Here is a 17,708-nt window from a genome sequence, read left to right as displayed (position 1 = left end):
TTTGTTTTGAATATCTGTTATGACAATTATATACAGCTACATTTTCAATCCTAATGCATTTTTAATAACTTCCTTCAGCAGCTAGTGATTTGAATTTCAAATTTCTTTCTACCAAGAAGCAAAAATTACTGTTTTTATAGTTATTTCATATTAAAAAATTGATTTATGCAACAAGATCTCTCCTGCAGTAAACATATCAAATGTTTAAACGAGCCCATTAACACCCATAAGGTTTCTAATATTTATGTTTCCTATATAGTATGACAGAATGTTAGAGTTGATAAAGAAACATTTGCTTTCCTAGCTCATTCCACATAGAGTCTTAATTCAGACTGGAAATATTTTATTCAGTTTATTTAGACCCTTGATTTATTGTCACTTTACCCTGTGTCATTAAGCCCAAGTTGCTATGTTATAGCAACAATAATTGAAAAGAAATTAAAGTTTAAAAATAAATTAAAAATCTAAGAAAAGGAAAATGGAGGTAACATAATTTTTCCTTCTAGAAATAATTTTGAAAATGAGGAGAAATGTACATGACCAAAATGCTTGTGTCTTTTGCAAAAACAGAGTCAAAACACATCCATCTACTCTGTAAATTTTGGGACCTCTTGCCCTAGGAATGAGCTTTATTATCTAATGAGAAAGCCCGAACTCATCCAATGACCTACATTTAGCTGACTTCAGACTATGGTTCACATTCATTTCCCCAGACATCTAGAACATCTTGCCATTGAACATGAACCCAAACTGTGGCCTATACATGGTACCCGCAAGATTAGTAATCAAATCAATACAAGCATTGTTTCTGGAATGAGAATGACAATGACTTGTCTTATAGCTCCACTCACCATTCTGTGGATTGTCCAGACAAAAATTCTCTTCACTGGCCACAATTGCCCTATATGTCTTGTCTTCCTTTATTTGAATGTAAGCTCCTTGGGAATAGGTGTTATTTCACTTTTATCTTTATAAGTAATCTAAGGGCTTATCACAAGATCTGGCATATAGTAAGCCCTTAATAAATGGTTTTCTCATTAATTTATTAATGTAGTAGTAATAATAACAACAACAACCAGCATTTATATAGCACCTACTTTGTGCCAGGCACTGTGCTAAGTGCTTTACAAATATTATCCCATTTAATCTTTGTAACAACCATAGGAGGTAGATGCTTATATTATTTGATCTCAAGTCTTCCTGACTCCAGACCCAGTTCTTTATCCATTGTTTGACATAGATAAATACTTTCCTTATAACAAGAGTTTTAGGTAAGAATGAAGAAGTTTAAGACGTTCCTATCATCCTTATTTTACTGCTGAGGAGCCTGAGGCTTCAAGAGATGGAGAACCTTAATCAAGGTTACACAGTTAATAAATATTGGAGCTGGGATACTTTTAGTCATTATCCATTATGTTTCTAATCCCTTAAAATTGAAGTTCCATTGATATACTTCTAACTTAACTTGGTGTCAGGAAATTAGTAGCCCTTCCAAATGACACATACCTCTTTTCATAAGATAATGAAAAATTATAATGACTGTCTTCCTTCCTTCCTTCTTTCCTTCACTTAATCCCATTGCCTAGCCAAAAAAAAAAAAAGACATTAAATTCCAGAGAACAACAAAAAAATCACTTTAATCTAAAACAAGAGAATGGAGAACTCATTCAGGTCCATCCTTATAAATCTTTATATACTCTCTTTTGAAGATTTCATCAACTCTTATAGGTTCATTTCTTTGAAGATGACTCCAAAATATCCATGTCCAGTTTCTTTTTCTCTTGAACTTCAGTCTCACATAACTAATTCCCTGCTACACATCTCTATTTGTATGTTCTATAGATAGACTTAAGCTTATTATGTCCAAAACAAAACTAGTTACTTTCTTCCACCCTCAAATACACAATTTCCTTCTTAATTTTACTATTTCTGCCAAGGATCATTTTCCTATTAATACTCATATTTCTCTCAAGGATACAATTATTTTTCTCATCATCTGTGGTCGAAATCTTGGAATAATACTTGAATCTTCACTCTCCTTCACCCCTCATTTCTAATCAGTTGACAAAATGATGGAGGTATTTTACTTCAACAAAATCTCTTCCATCTATCCCCTTCTTTCCACCACCACCACCCCAGTTTATACCCTTCATCACTTCTCACCTGGATTATTGCAGTAGCCTCCCTACTTCCAGTCTTTTCCTTTTAAAATCCATTCTCCACATAGCATCCAAATTGGAATTCTTAAGTCAAATATTTGATGAAGTCAATCTCATGATTAAGAAACTTCAATGGGTTACTATTGCCTTTAGGATGAAATACAAATGTCTGTGTTTAGCATTTAAAGCCCTTTACAATCTAGTTCCAACCCATCTTTCTAAACTATTTTTTCCATTATTTCCTCCTTACTTATTTTATGTTCCAGCCAAACTGGCCTACTTGTGATTCCTCATACAGTACATTCAATCACCTCCCTCCATGCCATTGCACTTATGTCTAGAATGACCCTCCCTCTTTACTTCCTCCTCTTTGTTCCCTTGCTTCTTTCAGCACTAAACTCAAGTGCTACTTCCTGATCCCTCTTGTTGTGAGTGCCTCCTCCAGGGATGACTTTGTATATGAATTTTAAATCTACTTATATGGGTACATGTTCCCCTTCAGTCCCCAATAGAATGTAACCTCCTTGATGGCAGAGATGGCTTCATTTTTCTCTTTATATTCTCAACACTTTGTCTTTAGAAAATATTTATTGAATTGAATGCTATTTTGAAAATTAGAAGCTTTTGCCAGGTCCTGGAAATAAGGAAATTGGAGCTTTATTATACTACTGGAATAAGGACACAGAAAAGACAACAGCTTTCTTGAGAAAGGAATCTTTTTTCCTAATTTCCTGAAGTTCATATCTAGCACTATTATGTGGAGGTGCTATTGAAAAATCTGCCCATATTCTCCACCACAATTGTTAGAAAACTTCTTTCCTTAATCTTGGAAGCCTAAGTCTTTTGTCTATGGGCACAGCATGTCTTGGAAGATGTCATGTGTAAAGTTCTTCTTGTAAATAAGACTCTAATTTGACCAGAATAGGGAAAAATGATTATTCTAATTCTACAATGGATCCATGATCACACAGATGTAGTAATTTTTTTTCCCCAGAGTCATAGATTGCAACCCTCAGGCATGTCTTCCTATTTGGTTAGATGGCTTCCTCTCATCCTCTTAATATTGATTCAATGCCAGTTGAGCACACAGACTGTCCATTGTTTATTCTTTACTTCCACTTTGTGACTGGCCCATCTTCTTTTACAGATATACATATCCCTTATGTGATTTCTTCCCAACAACACTTGTTTATGTTGGATGATGGATTGTTCATGCCCACCATAGACATATGTATTGCTCCTTTATGATGATAAACTTCAATTTGAGGGGATCAATTTACTACTTTCAGGAAAACTTATCTCAAGATCAAATCACACAATCTATAAGACAATCTTTTTTAAAGTGAGATTTTATCATTAATAATAATTTTAAAATGCTAACAAATAATTAACTACCAAACACATAAAAATAAATAGGGATTAGACAATCTTTAAGTCCTGTCAAACTCCTGGAATTTGGGGCATGGATTCTGGAAAAATTCCAGTCATTCACAATGTAACAATGGACCAAGAAAAAAAAATCATGGAATTACAAAATCAGAGCTGGAAGGTTAGTCTTGTATGACCAGTTCCTAGAACATCATCTAGTACATGGTAGGTACTCAATAAATGCTAATTTATTGAGTGATTAAAGGTGTACTGGGGATAAAAAGAAAAAAAAAGTTCATGCCATTAAGAAACTTACAATCTATTGAGGTCACAGAGAATGTATACAGTTAAGTAAATACAAAGTATATTAAAAAATATTTTGTAATGGAGAGAATGCTAATAACTAGTTGTGGAGAAATACTGAAAGACCTCATATAGAAGGTGTCAACTGAGCTGACTTCAAGGAAGATAGAAATTCGATGAGGTAGAGGTGAGGTTGGAAATCTTTTTTTTTTAAAATTAATGAATTTATTTATTTTTAGCTTTCAACATTTACTTTGACAAGATTTTGGGCCAAATTTTCACCCCATCTCACCCCTCCCCCCACCCCAAGATGGCATGCATTCTGAATACCCCTTCCCCTAGTCTGCCTTCCCTTCTATTTCTTTCCCCCTTCTCTTATCCCCTTCCCCTTCTATTTTTCTGTAGGGCAGGATAGATTTCTGCAACGCATTTCCTGTATTTCTTATTTCCAAGTTGCATGTGAAAACATTTTTTTAAACATGTGTTTTTAAAACTTTGGGTTCCAAATTTTCTCCCTTTCTCCCTCCCCACCCACCCTCATTGAAAAGGTAAGGAACTCAATATAGGCTATACATGTGCAGTTATGCAAAACACTTCCATAGTAGACATGCTGTGAAAAACTAACTCTATTTCCCTTAATCCTATCCTACCCCCCCATTTATTCTATTCTTTCTTTTGACTCTGTTCCTTCTCAGAAGTATTTGCTTCTAATTACCCCCTTTCCCAATCTGCCCTCCTCTCTATCATTCCCCTACTCTCTTGTCCCCTTCCCCCCCTATTTTCCTATAGGGTAAGACAGATTTCCATACCCAATTGAGCGTGTATGTTATTCCCTCCTTAAGTCAAATCCTATGAGAATAAGATTCACTCATGCCCTCTCACCTTCCCCCATTTCCCCTCCTCTGTAAGAGCCTTTTCTTTTCTGTTTTTTTTGTGAGATAATTTACCCCGTTCTACCTCTCCTTTTCTCCTTCTCCTAGTATAATCCTCTCTCACCCCTTAATTTTATTCTCCAGATATGACCCCTTCATCTTCAACTCACCCTGTGCCCTCTATCTATCTATCTATCTATCTACATACATATAATTTTTTCCCTCCAACTACCCTAATACTGAAAAAGGTCTCATGAGTTACAAATATCATCTTTCCACGCAGGAATGTAAACAGTTCAACCTTAATAAGTCTCTTATGATTTCTCTTTCCTGTTTATCTCTTCATGTTCCGCTTGAGTCTTGTATTGGAAAGTAAAATTTTCTATTCAGCTCCGGTCTTTTCATCAAGAATACTTGAAAGTCCTCTATTTCACTGAATGACCATTTTTTCCCCTGCAGGATTATACTCAGTTTTGCTGGGTAGGTGATTCTTGGTTGTAATCCTATCTCCTTTGCCCTCCTGAATATTATATTCCATGCCCTGTGGTTCCTTAATGTAGAAGCTTCTAAATCTTGTGTTATCCTGATTGTGTTTCCACAATACTATCTTTCTGGCTGCTTGTAATATTTTCTCCTTACCTGGGAACTCTGGAATTTGGCTATAATATTCCTAGGAGTTTTCCTTTGGGGATGTCTTTCAGGAGGAGATTGGTGGATTCTTTCAATTTCTATTTTGCCCTCTGGTTCTAAAATATCAGGGCAGTTTCTTTGATCAGTTCTTGAAAGATGATGTCTTGGCTCTTTTTTTGATCATGGCTTTCAGATAGCCCAATAATTTTTAAATTCTCTCTCCTGGATCTATTTTCCAGGTCAGTTGTTTTTCCAATGAGATATTTCACATTGTTTTCTAATTTTTCATTCTTTTGGATTTGTTTTATAGTGTCTTGATTTCTCATAAAATCACTAGGTTCCAATTGCTCTATTCTAATTTTTAAAGAAGTATTTTCTTCAGTAAGCTTTTGGACTTCCTTTTCCATTTGGCCAATTTTTCTTTTTAGGGCATTCTTCTCCTCATTGGCTTTTTGGACCTCTTTTGCCATTTGGGTTAGGCTATTTTTTAAGGTGTTATTTTTTTCAGTATTTTTTGGGGTCTCCTTTAGCAAGCTGTTAACTTGCTTTTCAAGATTTTCTTGCATCACTCTCATTTCTCTTCCCAGTTTTCCCTCTACTTCTCTTGCTTCTTGAAATCCTTTTTGAGCTCTTCCAAGGCCTTGGACTGATTCATATTTTTCTTGGAGGCTTTGGATGTAGAAGCTTTGACTTTGTTGTCTTCTTCTGGTTGTATGCTTTGATCTTCTTTGTCACCAATGTAAGATAATATAGTCTGACTCTTTTTGAGCTGTTTTCTCACGATCCCAACCAATTACTTGAGTTTTAACCTTTGTTAAGGTAAGAGTCTGCTTTCAATATGGAGAATGTACTGTCCCAAGCTTCAGGGGTTTGTATACTATTTTTAGAGATACTTCCAGGGAACTGAAAATTTTCAGTTCTTCCAAGGTAATATGATAAGGGGCAAGGTGTTTCCTCTCCACCACCACAACAAGCTCCACCATGCCAGTACTCCTCCTTGTCCCAGGACCGCCCATCAGAACTGTGACCCAGATCCAAGCACAGGAAAAGCAAGAGATTCCTGCCTCAGCACTGGCAAAGAGATCCTTGCAATCCTGCTCTGATCAGCCACTGGATTCCCCCTCAGTCTGTGGGCCAGAAGCTCAGGAGGCAGCTGCTGCTCTGAGGGCGGATGAGACCTAGCTTCTTCTCTCACTGCAGACAGACTTTTCCCACTAATATTCCAAGCTGTCTTTGGCATTTGAGGGTTGAGAAGTCTGGAAACCACCACAGCTGCCTGCGATTCAGTCCTCTGAGGCCTGCTCCAGGTTTGCTGCAGCCTGTGAGCCCACACCAAACTGCACTCCTCTCCCCGCCCAGCTTGATATACCTTTCTGATCAGTCATCCAGGTTGTCTTTGACTGGAAATTTGTTTTACTCAGTTTTTTTGTGGGTTCTGCTGCTTTAGAATTTGTTTAGAGACAATTTTTATAGGTATTTGGAGGGGTTTGAGGGAGAGCTCAAGCAAGTCACTGCTTTCCCTCCACCATCTTGGCTCTGCCCCTCCCCATGGAAATCTTTTCCAACATGGAAAGACATTTCAACTGAAACAGCATTATGAAGTGGGATAGCCTCACTGAAAAGCTCTCTAGATGATCCAAGTCGGAGATAATATAAAATCACAGGAATATAGATTAAGGGATGTAATTGACTTTAGAGGCTAAAGTTGAAGAAGTTGAGGCACAGAGACATTAAATAGCTTGGCTAAACTAATTGTCTGAGGCATGGGTCAAATCTATATCTTCCTGACTCTACATCAAATTCTCTACTTTCTGTACCACCATGCTGCCTCATCAGCATGATCAACAACAACATATATTCCACACTAAAAGATACAAAAGATTTTCAACTCGTATCAGGTCTAGTATAACACACTTCACAGATTAAATCTCTGTACAGGATTCATGACAGACTCACTTAATAATAAATTCTTCTTCATAAGAAAGTATTATGAAATTACCAAACATTAGAAATATTAGAGTTGTAAGGGACCTTAGAGATCATGGAATCATACCCTCTCATCTTATAGATAAGAAAATTGAGACTTAGAGAAGTTAAATGACTTGCTCAAACTAGTTAATAACAATCTCCTTGTTCCTTATTAGTTTTCAACCTAAGCAATAAAACAAATGGGAAGAATCCACCTGCCTTTGTGTGTAATATCCAGAAGAGGGAAGTCTGAGTGGTGAAAGGTCAAGAGAACATGATTTATAAGGATCATTTGAAAGAACTGTCTTCTTTATGGAAGATATAACCTTACTGTGACCTGAAGGCTCTCTACATTGCTAACTGGCATTACACATTCTTGCCTTCAGCAAGCATATCAAATTGGACACTGTCCTATAAATGTCATATTTTTCTTTAGAGTTTTGAAATTTGCTTTTAGAAATGTTAAATTATTATATTGGTAGCTTTTTTTTTAACTAAGCAAAATATCACTTAAAAGTACTATTTACTACTTTACTATGAGATTTGTGTGAATGGATTAAGCGTTTGGCCTTGGACAAGTAGTTTGATGCCTATTTTAGGAGGAGATTCATTGTATATCATTTTTAAGGTAAGCAGCTGATAGAAATAAGATATTTGGAAAGGAGAAAAGTAAAGCTGTGCAAAGGATGAGGGATGGAGGAATACAGCACCAACCATACCTATTAGAGTATGTAAGTCTGTAGAGTTTAGTGTAATGAATAAAGCCCTCGTAGTCTGATGAACTGATTTTTGGTCCTGGCTTTGCATGTTAGTAGAACCTTATGGGTAAGTCATTACATCTCTCTGAGACTAGCTTTCCTCATCTATAAAGTAAGGGTAATAATACATTTTTTATTTCATTGAGTTGTGAAGGTGGCCTAATGAGATTGTGAAAGTAAAGCCTTCTGCAAACATTAACCTTTACACAAACACAAGTTATTCTTTTTTTATGAAGGGAGAAGAAATAGGTGATGTTTAGAAAGGCTCAGGTAAGAGAAATCAAAAAGTATAAAAATTTTAAATTCATGGGAGGTTGATGTTGATGATATTATTGTGGATCAGGGCAGAAAGAAATAATAAAAAGCAAAACTTAAAAAAAACCGAACATATGTTTTTGCATATCTATGTGTGTATGTATGTATGTAAATCTGTTGTCCACATATAGTTATTGTTGTTGCTTGGACCATGATTACATTAATGTAAGGAACTCTTGGTGCAAAAATCTCCTCTACCCATGTCAAAGTCATGAGCTCTGAAATTTATGATCTTTGAAAGTTGTCTGGGGCACTGAGATGTTAAGCGACCTGATGGAGTCACTTATGTGGAAGGAGTGAGACTTTGAAGTTGTATTTATCTTTGTCCATCAGAATATGTTACTTTTTAATATAAAATTAAAAAAACAAACAAACAAACATGAATTTTAAAAAGGGCAAAAGAATCCCAGTTTACTATTCTCCTGGAATAGCCCCTAATGTTTGTTCTCCATGAGGACTCATGCTCCAGTGTTTAACATGGAAGTGCTGATTTAACATTAGTGTTTTCCTTCACAATTAATCACAGCAGCCAGAATAAGTTAAAATTCCTTGGGGTTTCCTAAATCACTTGCAAACTAAGTTAGTTCACTCAGGGTTATCAGGAGTAAGTTGCAATAATGAAACATTAATCTTCATAAGACTGACATGATATAAGTAATATTTTAGGGGCAGTGTGTAATGATTCCAGTTATTAAGGTGCTTTGGGAAACCTTGCTTGCAAGTCAATGAAATCTAAGCCATTACTTTCTATTAAGAAACTATGTCATTAAAAGTTCCTCTAGTGGTTCTAATCTTCTACTACCCTTTGACAGCATGCTAGGAAGAAACATAAAAACCAAACCAAACCAAACCCATATATATATTTGCTGAGATCATTACTTATTCATGACTTACATGTATGAATTTGGTATTCAGCCACCAAGCTCAAAATATTGGCCTCTGGCCAATCAGACTTATTGGTTATTTACAGAGTAACTCAGTGGTAAGGTTTGCCTATCAACTGACAGCCTAAGAATACTGCTAGTGATTTCCAATCAAACAGACTCTAGCCTAGACCAAGGATAAGATGTTTATTTATCTCAGGTATCACTACCAGAGGTAAGCACTGCTCATGCACAATACTTTTAGTTTAAAATTAGGAGAAAAAATAAAGAAAGAGGAAGAAGAGAAATGAACAGAGGAGAATATAAGAGAGAAGAAATAGGAGAAGAAAGGGGGAAGTTAAGGTACGTATAGGGAGAGGGATACTACCTATAACAATTGTCTAAAATGCCACTCAGCAGCAAACTTTCTACAGGTTATCTACTGTTTTCATGTTGTTAGTCACTTCAATTGTGTCTGATACTTTGTGGACTCATCTAGGGTTTCCTTGGCAAAGACATTGGAGTGATTTGCCATTTCCTTCTTCAGTTCATTTGAGAGCTGAGGAAACTGAGGCAAATAGGATTAAATGACTTGCCCAGGGTCACACAGCTAGTAGGTATCTGAGATGACAATTGAACTCAGGATTTCCTGACTCCAGGCTTAGTACTCTCCTGTACAACTTAGCTACTCAATATTTGCCCTAGCTACAGGTTTTTAATTGCTGGGCAAGAGAGGGCACTGAACTCTAATACCTTGATATATGCCGTGGAAGTTTTTGAAGTCAAAAGATATCAATGATATTTTCTCATGATATTTTATCTTTTTCAATGATTTTCAACAATAAGGCCCTCCTGCCAAAGGATGACAAAAACAAAGGAAAGTGGTGCCCAGGCTAGAGAGGTATACACCAGATAACTGCAGTGACCAGGGAGGATTTTGTGTCACCAGAAGCAGTCTATGATGTGAATTTAGTAAATGTTCATCAAAGTTGATGGAAAATGGAGAAATGATGGGAGTAAGAAATGGAGTCCTCATAATATCAATAATGTTGCTAAAAATGTAGCAGAACTCAAGTACTGCTTACAGTTAAAACCAAAGTAACAAATTCACAATTAACCTGAACAGAAGAAATGTGCCTATTCAGCACCTTTACAAATGATCTGGTTGAATGATGAGTCATCTCATTTTGCAAAGTAGCAATAAAAGCAGGTCTTTCATTTTCCAAAGACACTACTGGCATTCAGACCAGATGATTAAAGTAAAGGTGAAAAAAAAACTTTTACACTTTATCAGAATGGGGACATTTTATCCTGGTGATGGTATTTTTGCCTCTGCAGATTTCATCTATCAAAAGAAATTTCTCCACCAGTTGCTGTCAAAGGTTCAATTATTCCCCATGGCCTCAGAAAACTATGACTTACCTTATGAAAGTTTCTGAAATAAGCTGCCTTTTCATCTGGAAATTTTTCGAGCCTTCTGGGTCCTTTGCTGGATGCTTTCTTGAAAACCAACCAGCAACGTCTGAAAATCTGCAAGCAAATGAAAGAATCCCATTAGCCTTTTTGCTTAAACAAGATTATTAACATTACAAACCTGATTTCTATGGTTAAATTAATCCATTGTGAAGAAATTCCAATAAAAGAAAACTGTCTTTGATAAAGAATGCATTTCTCTCTAAGGCAGCAAATTTTTGTCATTCTTTGACATGTTCTTCATTAAAAACTGCATAAATTTAAAAAAGATTATTTAATTCATAAATTACCTTTTGTGAATTCATAACAGAACATCAGCTATTTTTTCAATATGTTGGCTTCTGTCAACTTGGAATTATTAAAGTACCGGTACATTTTTATCTATCACACTTTATTGGCAATTTTATAAAATTCTCAGTGAAATTGTCTTTGCACTCGGAATAAATGAAATTCATAGATGAAATTCAGAACCTCCCTATAAAATCTTTTGAATTTAACCTTTATTTTGATTATTTCCTCCCTACACTCTTGTAATGGAGATGTTTAAGAGTACTCAAATTAAATCAAGATAGAAATCTAGAAGAGAAAAGCAAAGCATATGGCCAATTTGCCACTTGGACAAGACAAGAATCTGCCAATTATGACATTTTGTACTATATCACAAGGAAGCCAGTTTCACTTCAGGACATTTTGAGTTGTTAGGAATGTTTTCCTTATATTGAACTAAATCTGCCTATCTGTAACTGCCACCAATTTTTCCTAATTATCTCTGAAGCCAACTAGAACAAAGCTAATCCCCTTCCAAATAACAGCCTTGCAAATGCATCCTTTTGTAGCTATGGGAACTCCTGCTGGGAGCACTCCCTTTACCTACTCCAATCTCAACACTTCTCTAATTTATAATCATATAAATTTAGTTGCCTGAATCAAATAAGTTGTGTCTTTCCCAGAAGCACTTCAGAAAAACAACCTCATTTTCTTCAACCCATCCTCTCATGTCATAGTTTTAAGTACCTCTGCAGTACTAACCACTGTCCTCTGAACATACTTAAACTATCAAAAATGTGGTGCCCAGAAAATCATATGCCAGTAATGGTCTAAACCAATATAGCCTTCATCAGGGCTATAACCTTCCTTATTTTGCTTCCTGTGCTTCTATTAATGCATGACAAGGTCACATTAATTTGGGAGGTTTTTAATTCACATGGCTGCATTCCACCAGGTCTTACATCATTTATTGGTTCCCACCTCTTTGCTCTATCCAAATCTTCTGACCCTCCCAAAGTCACATGTTCTTTTTCAGTCAAGAGGAGGAGGTAGAAGAGACTCATGCTGAAACTGAGACACTTTCTTCTCCCCTCCTTCCTTTCCCTTCCCCTACCAACTAATTCCTTCTCAGGAGCTTGGCTGGAGGCCTCCACCAATAAATTGCTAGACACTCTTAAATCTATGATTCCAAACCAAAAGATGACTTATAGATGACACATAGGGTGTAACCAAGTTTCCTCAACCAATCCTAAAACACTTCCTATGCAAAGTCACTCCAACTCATCCAATGATATCTTAATTGATTAATTAATTTAATTGATAAAATTGAAAAATTAATTAATTTAATTGATAAAAGGTTCATTCACAATTCCAAAGCCTATGATTTATTGACTTAACAGACAACTGCTCTCACCTATTTAAGAAATGAGGACACAGCATCTAAACATTTACTTTATATGGGGTTGGGTGATTCAATTTATTAACTCAATCACACTAATAATTAGAAGGTATGACTAGTTCTGGCTCCAATATTTATTATGAATAAAAAGAGGAAGTTGAATTAGATCACTGAAATCTCTCCCAATTCTAAATATTTTGATGCCTGAACTTTGACTATTCACTTAACTAAGGGTGGGGAACCTGTGGCCTTGAGGCCACTTGTACCCTTCTAGGTCCTTGGGTGTGGCCTTTTGACTAAATACAAACTTCACAGAACAAATCCCCTTAATAAAAGAATTTGTTCTGTAAAACTTGAACTCAAAGGGCCACACTAGAGGACCTAAAAGGCCACATACAGGTTCCCACCCCTGACTTAATTGCTTAGAGTGTCAATTTGTTCATCTGTAAACAAGAAGTAATAATACTATCCTGTTACACTGATAGAAAGGATTAGCATAAGAATCAGTTGAGAGCAAAGATTTGTAAACTCTTTGGAAGCTAAAATTCTGTAAAAAGGCAAGCAACTCTAATTCTGTCTCTGCTCATCTCAACTTCCTGATTTCTCTGGCTTCCAAGTTCCAACTAAAATTCCACTTTCCACAAGAAGCTTTTTTCCATTGCTCTTAATGCTAATATCTCCCCTCTATTAATCATCTCCAATATATACTGCATATATCTTGTTTGTACATAATTGTTCTCATGTTGTATTCTCCATTAGACTATGAGCTCTTTGAGAGCAGGGACTGACTTTTGCCTTGCTTTGTACCCTTAGTGCTTAGCACAGTACCTGGTACATTATAGGAGCTTAATAAATGCTTATTGAGTCACTGAACTTATTGAATTATCTTATTCCTTTGCCTTTCTGAACTTTTTTTCACTAGTTCAATATAGCTCTTAGCTGCTGCCAAAGCTATTTTTAGTTCCTGTTGCTTTGATAATGTCATTGTCTTCTTTAGGTCATTATGTTATGAGGATTTTTCTAGGACAGTGGGTTTTAGTCAGATAGTTTTAGCCTTTGATTATTTATCTCAAAAAAGTGAAACATCCTAAGAAATGCCAGCAACATATGTTTCATAGTTAAACTGTAGAAGGCTTGAGAAGCAATTCAAAATACTATATCAAAATCTAGGGAACAATTTGGTAATTGAAAAGTGAATTTGTGGTATAAACAATTCTCAATTTTTGTTGCTACTCTCATTGAGTGCTTCTTAATGAAGGCACAAAACAGTATAATTTTCTTTTTTTCTCTCTTTTTAAAAAAAAATAATTAATTTATTTTTCATTTTCAACATTCACTTCCACAAGATGAGTTCCAAATTTTCTCCCCATCTCTCCCCTCCCCCCACCCCAAGATGGCATGCATTCTGAAAACCCCTTCCCCCAATCTGCCCTTTCTTTTATCACACCCACCCCCTTCTCTTATCCGCTTACCCTTCCATTTTCCTGTAGCGTAGGATAGATTTATATACCCCATTACCTATATTATTTCAATTGTATTTAAAAACAATTTTTAACATTCATTTCTAAAACTTTGAGTTCCAAATTCTCTCCCTTCCTCACTCCTTCCAAGCCCTCTAGTCCCTTAATGTAGAAGCTGCTAAATCTCACATTATCTTGATTGTGTTTCCACAATACTTGAATTGTTTCTTTCTGGCTGCTTGCAATATTTTCTCCTTGACCTGGAAACTTTGGAATTTGGCTATGATATCCCTAGGGGTTTTCCTTTTGGGTTCTCTTTCAGGAGATGATTGGTAGATTGTTTCAATTTCTATTTTACCCCCTGGTTCTAGAATATCAGGATAGTTTTCCTTGATAATTTCTTAAAAGATGATGTCTAGGTTCTTTTTTTTGATCGTGGCTTTCAGGTAGTCCAATAATTTTAAAATTATCTTTCCTGGATCTATTTTCCAGGTGAGTTATTTTTCCAGTAAGATATTTCACATTGTGTCCTATTTTTTTTTCATTCTTTTGGTTTTGTTTTTATAATTTCTTGATTTCTCATAGAGTAATTGGCTTCCATTTGCTCCATTCTAATTTTTAAGGAATTATTCTTTTGGACCTACTTTTCCATTTGGCCAAGTCTGCTTTTTAAGTCATTCTTCTGCTCATTGGTTTTTTGGACCTCTTCTGCCATTTGGGTTAGTCTATTTTTTAAGGTTTTTTTTGGGTCTCCTTTAGGAGCTGTTGACTTGTTTTTCATGATGTTCTTGCATCACTCTTATTTCTCTTTCCAATTTTTCCTCTACTTCTCTTACTTGCTTTTTAAAATCCTTTTTGAGCCCTTCCATGGCCTGAGACCAATTCATATTTTTTTTTAGACGCTTTGGATGTAAGAGTTTTGATTTTGTTGTCTTCTTCTGGTTGTATGTTTTGATCTTCTTTGTCACCAAAGTAAGATTATATAGTCTGAGTTTTTTTTTTCCTCCACTGTTTGCTTGTATTCCCAGCCAATTACTCGACTTTTTAACTCTTTGTTAAGGTAGGGCTCTGCTTCCAGTGTGGAGGGTGTACTGTCCTAAGCTTCAGGGGTTTTGTGCAGCTGTTTTCAGAGATACCTCCAGGGATCTGTAAATTTCTAGTTCTTCCAAGGTGGTATCATCAAAGGGGAAGTATTTATGTGTTTCCTGGCCTGTGCTCTGGTCTATGAGTGACCACAAGCACTCTTTTCTTCCTTGGAAGTGTAAGGATGATTCCCTCTCCACTGCTGCCATAAGCTCCACCACTTCAGTGCTCCTCCTCCCCCAGGACCGCCACCCAGGACTGCAACCCAGATCCAAACATGGGCAAAGCAAAAGAACCCTGCCTTAGTGCCAGCAAAGAGATACCTGCAATCTTCCTCTGATCAGTCACTGTATCCCCCTAACTGTGTGTGGGTCAACAACTCCAGAAGCAGCTGGGGCTGGACTGTGCTCCTTTCTCATCCAGGTCTGTCAGACAGACCTTTCTTACTGACCTTCTAAGTTGTCTTTGACATTTGTGGGTTGAGAATTCTGGAAACCACCACAGCTGGAAGTGATTCAGTGTCCTCAGCCCTGACTAGGTGGGCTGAGGCCTGGTCTTTGCCTGCCCTGTCTATGCTAAACTGAGCTTCTCTCCCAGTCCAGCACAACAGACCTTTCCTATCAATCATCCAGGTTGTCTTGGGCTGGAAATTCATTTCATTCTGTCTTTTTGTGGATTCTGCTGCTCTAGAATTTGTTTAGAGTCAGTTTTTACAGGTATTTGGAGGGGTTTGAGGGAGAGCTCAAGCAAATAACTGCTTTTACTTTGCCATCTTGTCTCTTTCTCTCAGCAATACAATTTTCAAAATACTTTCACATAAAATAATAACATACTTATCTTTATGTAGTCCCATAAATTTGATAAAGTATTTTCTTTATGATAGCCCTATTTTGGTATAACAGACAACAGACTCCAACTTTTCCCTCTGAGACCTGCCCCCCCCTTCCCAAAAGTCTATCCTTACTTTCTGGCATCCCAAAGGCAGGGGAAAAAAATTAATACTTTTCATCTACCTTTCTTCTTAAATGTTGAAAAGTTTTTTTTTTCCCTGAGCCACCCCTTTTCTGCCTTCTCCTCTCCCCACTGAATGAGGGGAATCCTTTAGTATTATCTCACCACAGGTGATATTGATTCACTAATGAAGGAATGAGATTATTTTGCCCCTGAAATATTAATTCTATTCTTCCTCTTATCTCCCCTCTAATTTTCTTACATTTTTATATTTTCTTATATTCTATAGCTCAATGATACTTTTAAATTTCTTTTTCTTTTTTCTTTTTTAGGCAATTGGGGTTAAGTGACTTGCCCAGGGTCAAACAGCTAATAAGTGTCAAGTGTTTGGTCTGAGGTTGGATTTGAATTCAGCTCCTCCTGACCTCAGGGCTAGTGCTATATTCACTGTGACACCTACCTGTCCCACTTTTAAATTTCTTAATGTCTCTCAATGTTCAAAGGTTTTTTTTTAATCATTATTATTTTTTAAAAAATGAAAAAAAAAGAACAAACCAGAAGACTCACCAAATCACATTTGTATTTTTATCTAGCCCTAGTCATATGAAAACAAAATTTCATTTCTTAACATTTCATTGCTATCTGAAAATAATGACTTTTTTCCTCTTTTTTTTTGTTCAGTTGCTTATTGAATATTCACTTCTGGTTCTTTCAAAGAAAGATTCAACTGCTTCCTTTTTTGCTGGGCGTCTGAATGTTTTCTTTCATGCTTAGGCTTATTTTTGCAGGATATGTAATTTTGAAGTGACAATTCATTGCCTTTGTTTTTCATACTAATCCGAGCCGAAATTTCTCATTGATTTTATATAAACAAGAACAACTCTGAGGTATTCTTTTTGACTGTCCTTTGGATATGAAATTTTTTTCTCCTTGCTCCCTACAAAATTTGTTATTTGATGTAGTAATTCTGAAGTTTGACTCTGATGATTCTTGGATACTTAAACTTAATATTTCTGTTGTTTTCTTCTTGATATGTACTTTGCCTTCTGCTTCAAATATTTCTTTGTACTTTTCCTGTATGATTTCTTTAAGTATGGCATTCAGGTTTCCTTTTTCATGTTATTTTTTACAGAAGTATAATCCTTGTGTCACTTCCTTTATATTCTATATTTGAGTTCAGCATTTTTGTGTCATGCTCTCATATATTCTTTCAATCTTCTTGTCTTATGATTTTGTTTAATTAATTTTCCTCCTGCTTTGCATTGTAATCCTGTAATTCCGTTATTTAGAGAATGTTCTGCATTGGAGAATATTTCTATCATTTGTTGTAAGTTATCTATGATCTTGTTAATTTTTTTAAATTAAAAGTCACAATTTGTGTCCCTGTGTCTTTGATATTTTCATTTCATTCTTTTTTTTTTCCTTATTTGAACCATCCTGGATATTCTTGGAGGTTTTCCATTGTTATTGCGGGAAGTCCTTGAAAAAAATTGTAACACTTTCACTTACCATAGAGAATTGTTTTAAAGTACTTTTTGCATTGAGAAAACTCTTTTCCTTGATTTTTAATTTCTCTTCTGTCAGCTTTTACCTCTCTTGATCAGTGACTACAATCTTCTAAAAGTGTTTTTTAAAAAACCATTTCTTTCCTTTTTGTACCCTCCACTTTGTTGTGTCCCTCTCCAAATACTTCTCCCTGTTTCCTTTTCTCTTAGTTCACCAGAGTTGAGTGAGATCATTGACCATCAGAGAATGTTGAAATGGCAGTGTCACTTCTCTTCTTAATAAACTCTAGTTGCTCCATTATTTCCAGGATCAAATATGAAATTCTCTATTTCA

The 17,708-nt window shown here is 35.9% G+C and overlaps 1 protein-coding gene across 1 annotated transcript in view; it reads right to left on the bottom strand.

Annotated features, from left to right (window-relative positions):
* Positions 1-17,708, bottom strand: part of DOK6 (docking protein 6) — a 622,361-nt gene that overhangs the window by 386,533 nt on the left and 218,120 nt on the right. The window contains exon 2 of the mRNA XM_027852414.1: positions 10,659-10,766. Within this exon, the coding sequence (XP_027708215.1) occupies positions 10,659-10,766 (108 nt within the window). The remainder of the gene's footprint in view (positions 1-10,658; positions 10,767-17,708) is intronic.

This window comes from Vombatus ursinus, unplaced genomic scaffold (genome assembly GCF_900497805.2).
Source record: "Vombatus ursinus unplaced genomic scaffold, bare-nosed wombat genome assembly UNPS02009573.1, whole genome shotgun sequence".
NCBI lineage: Eukaryota > Metazoa > Chordata > Mammalia > Diprotodontia > Vombatidae > Vombatus > Vombatus ursinus.
Note: the sequence above shows the minus strand (reverse complement) of the source record. Positions and strands in the feature narration are given on the sequence as shown.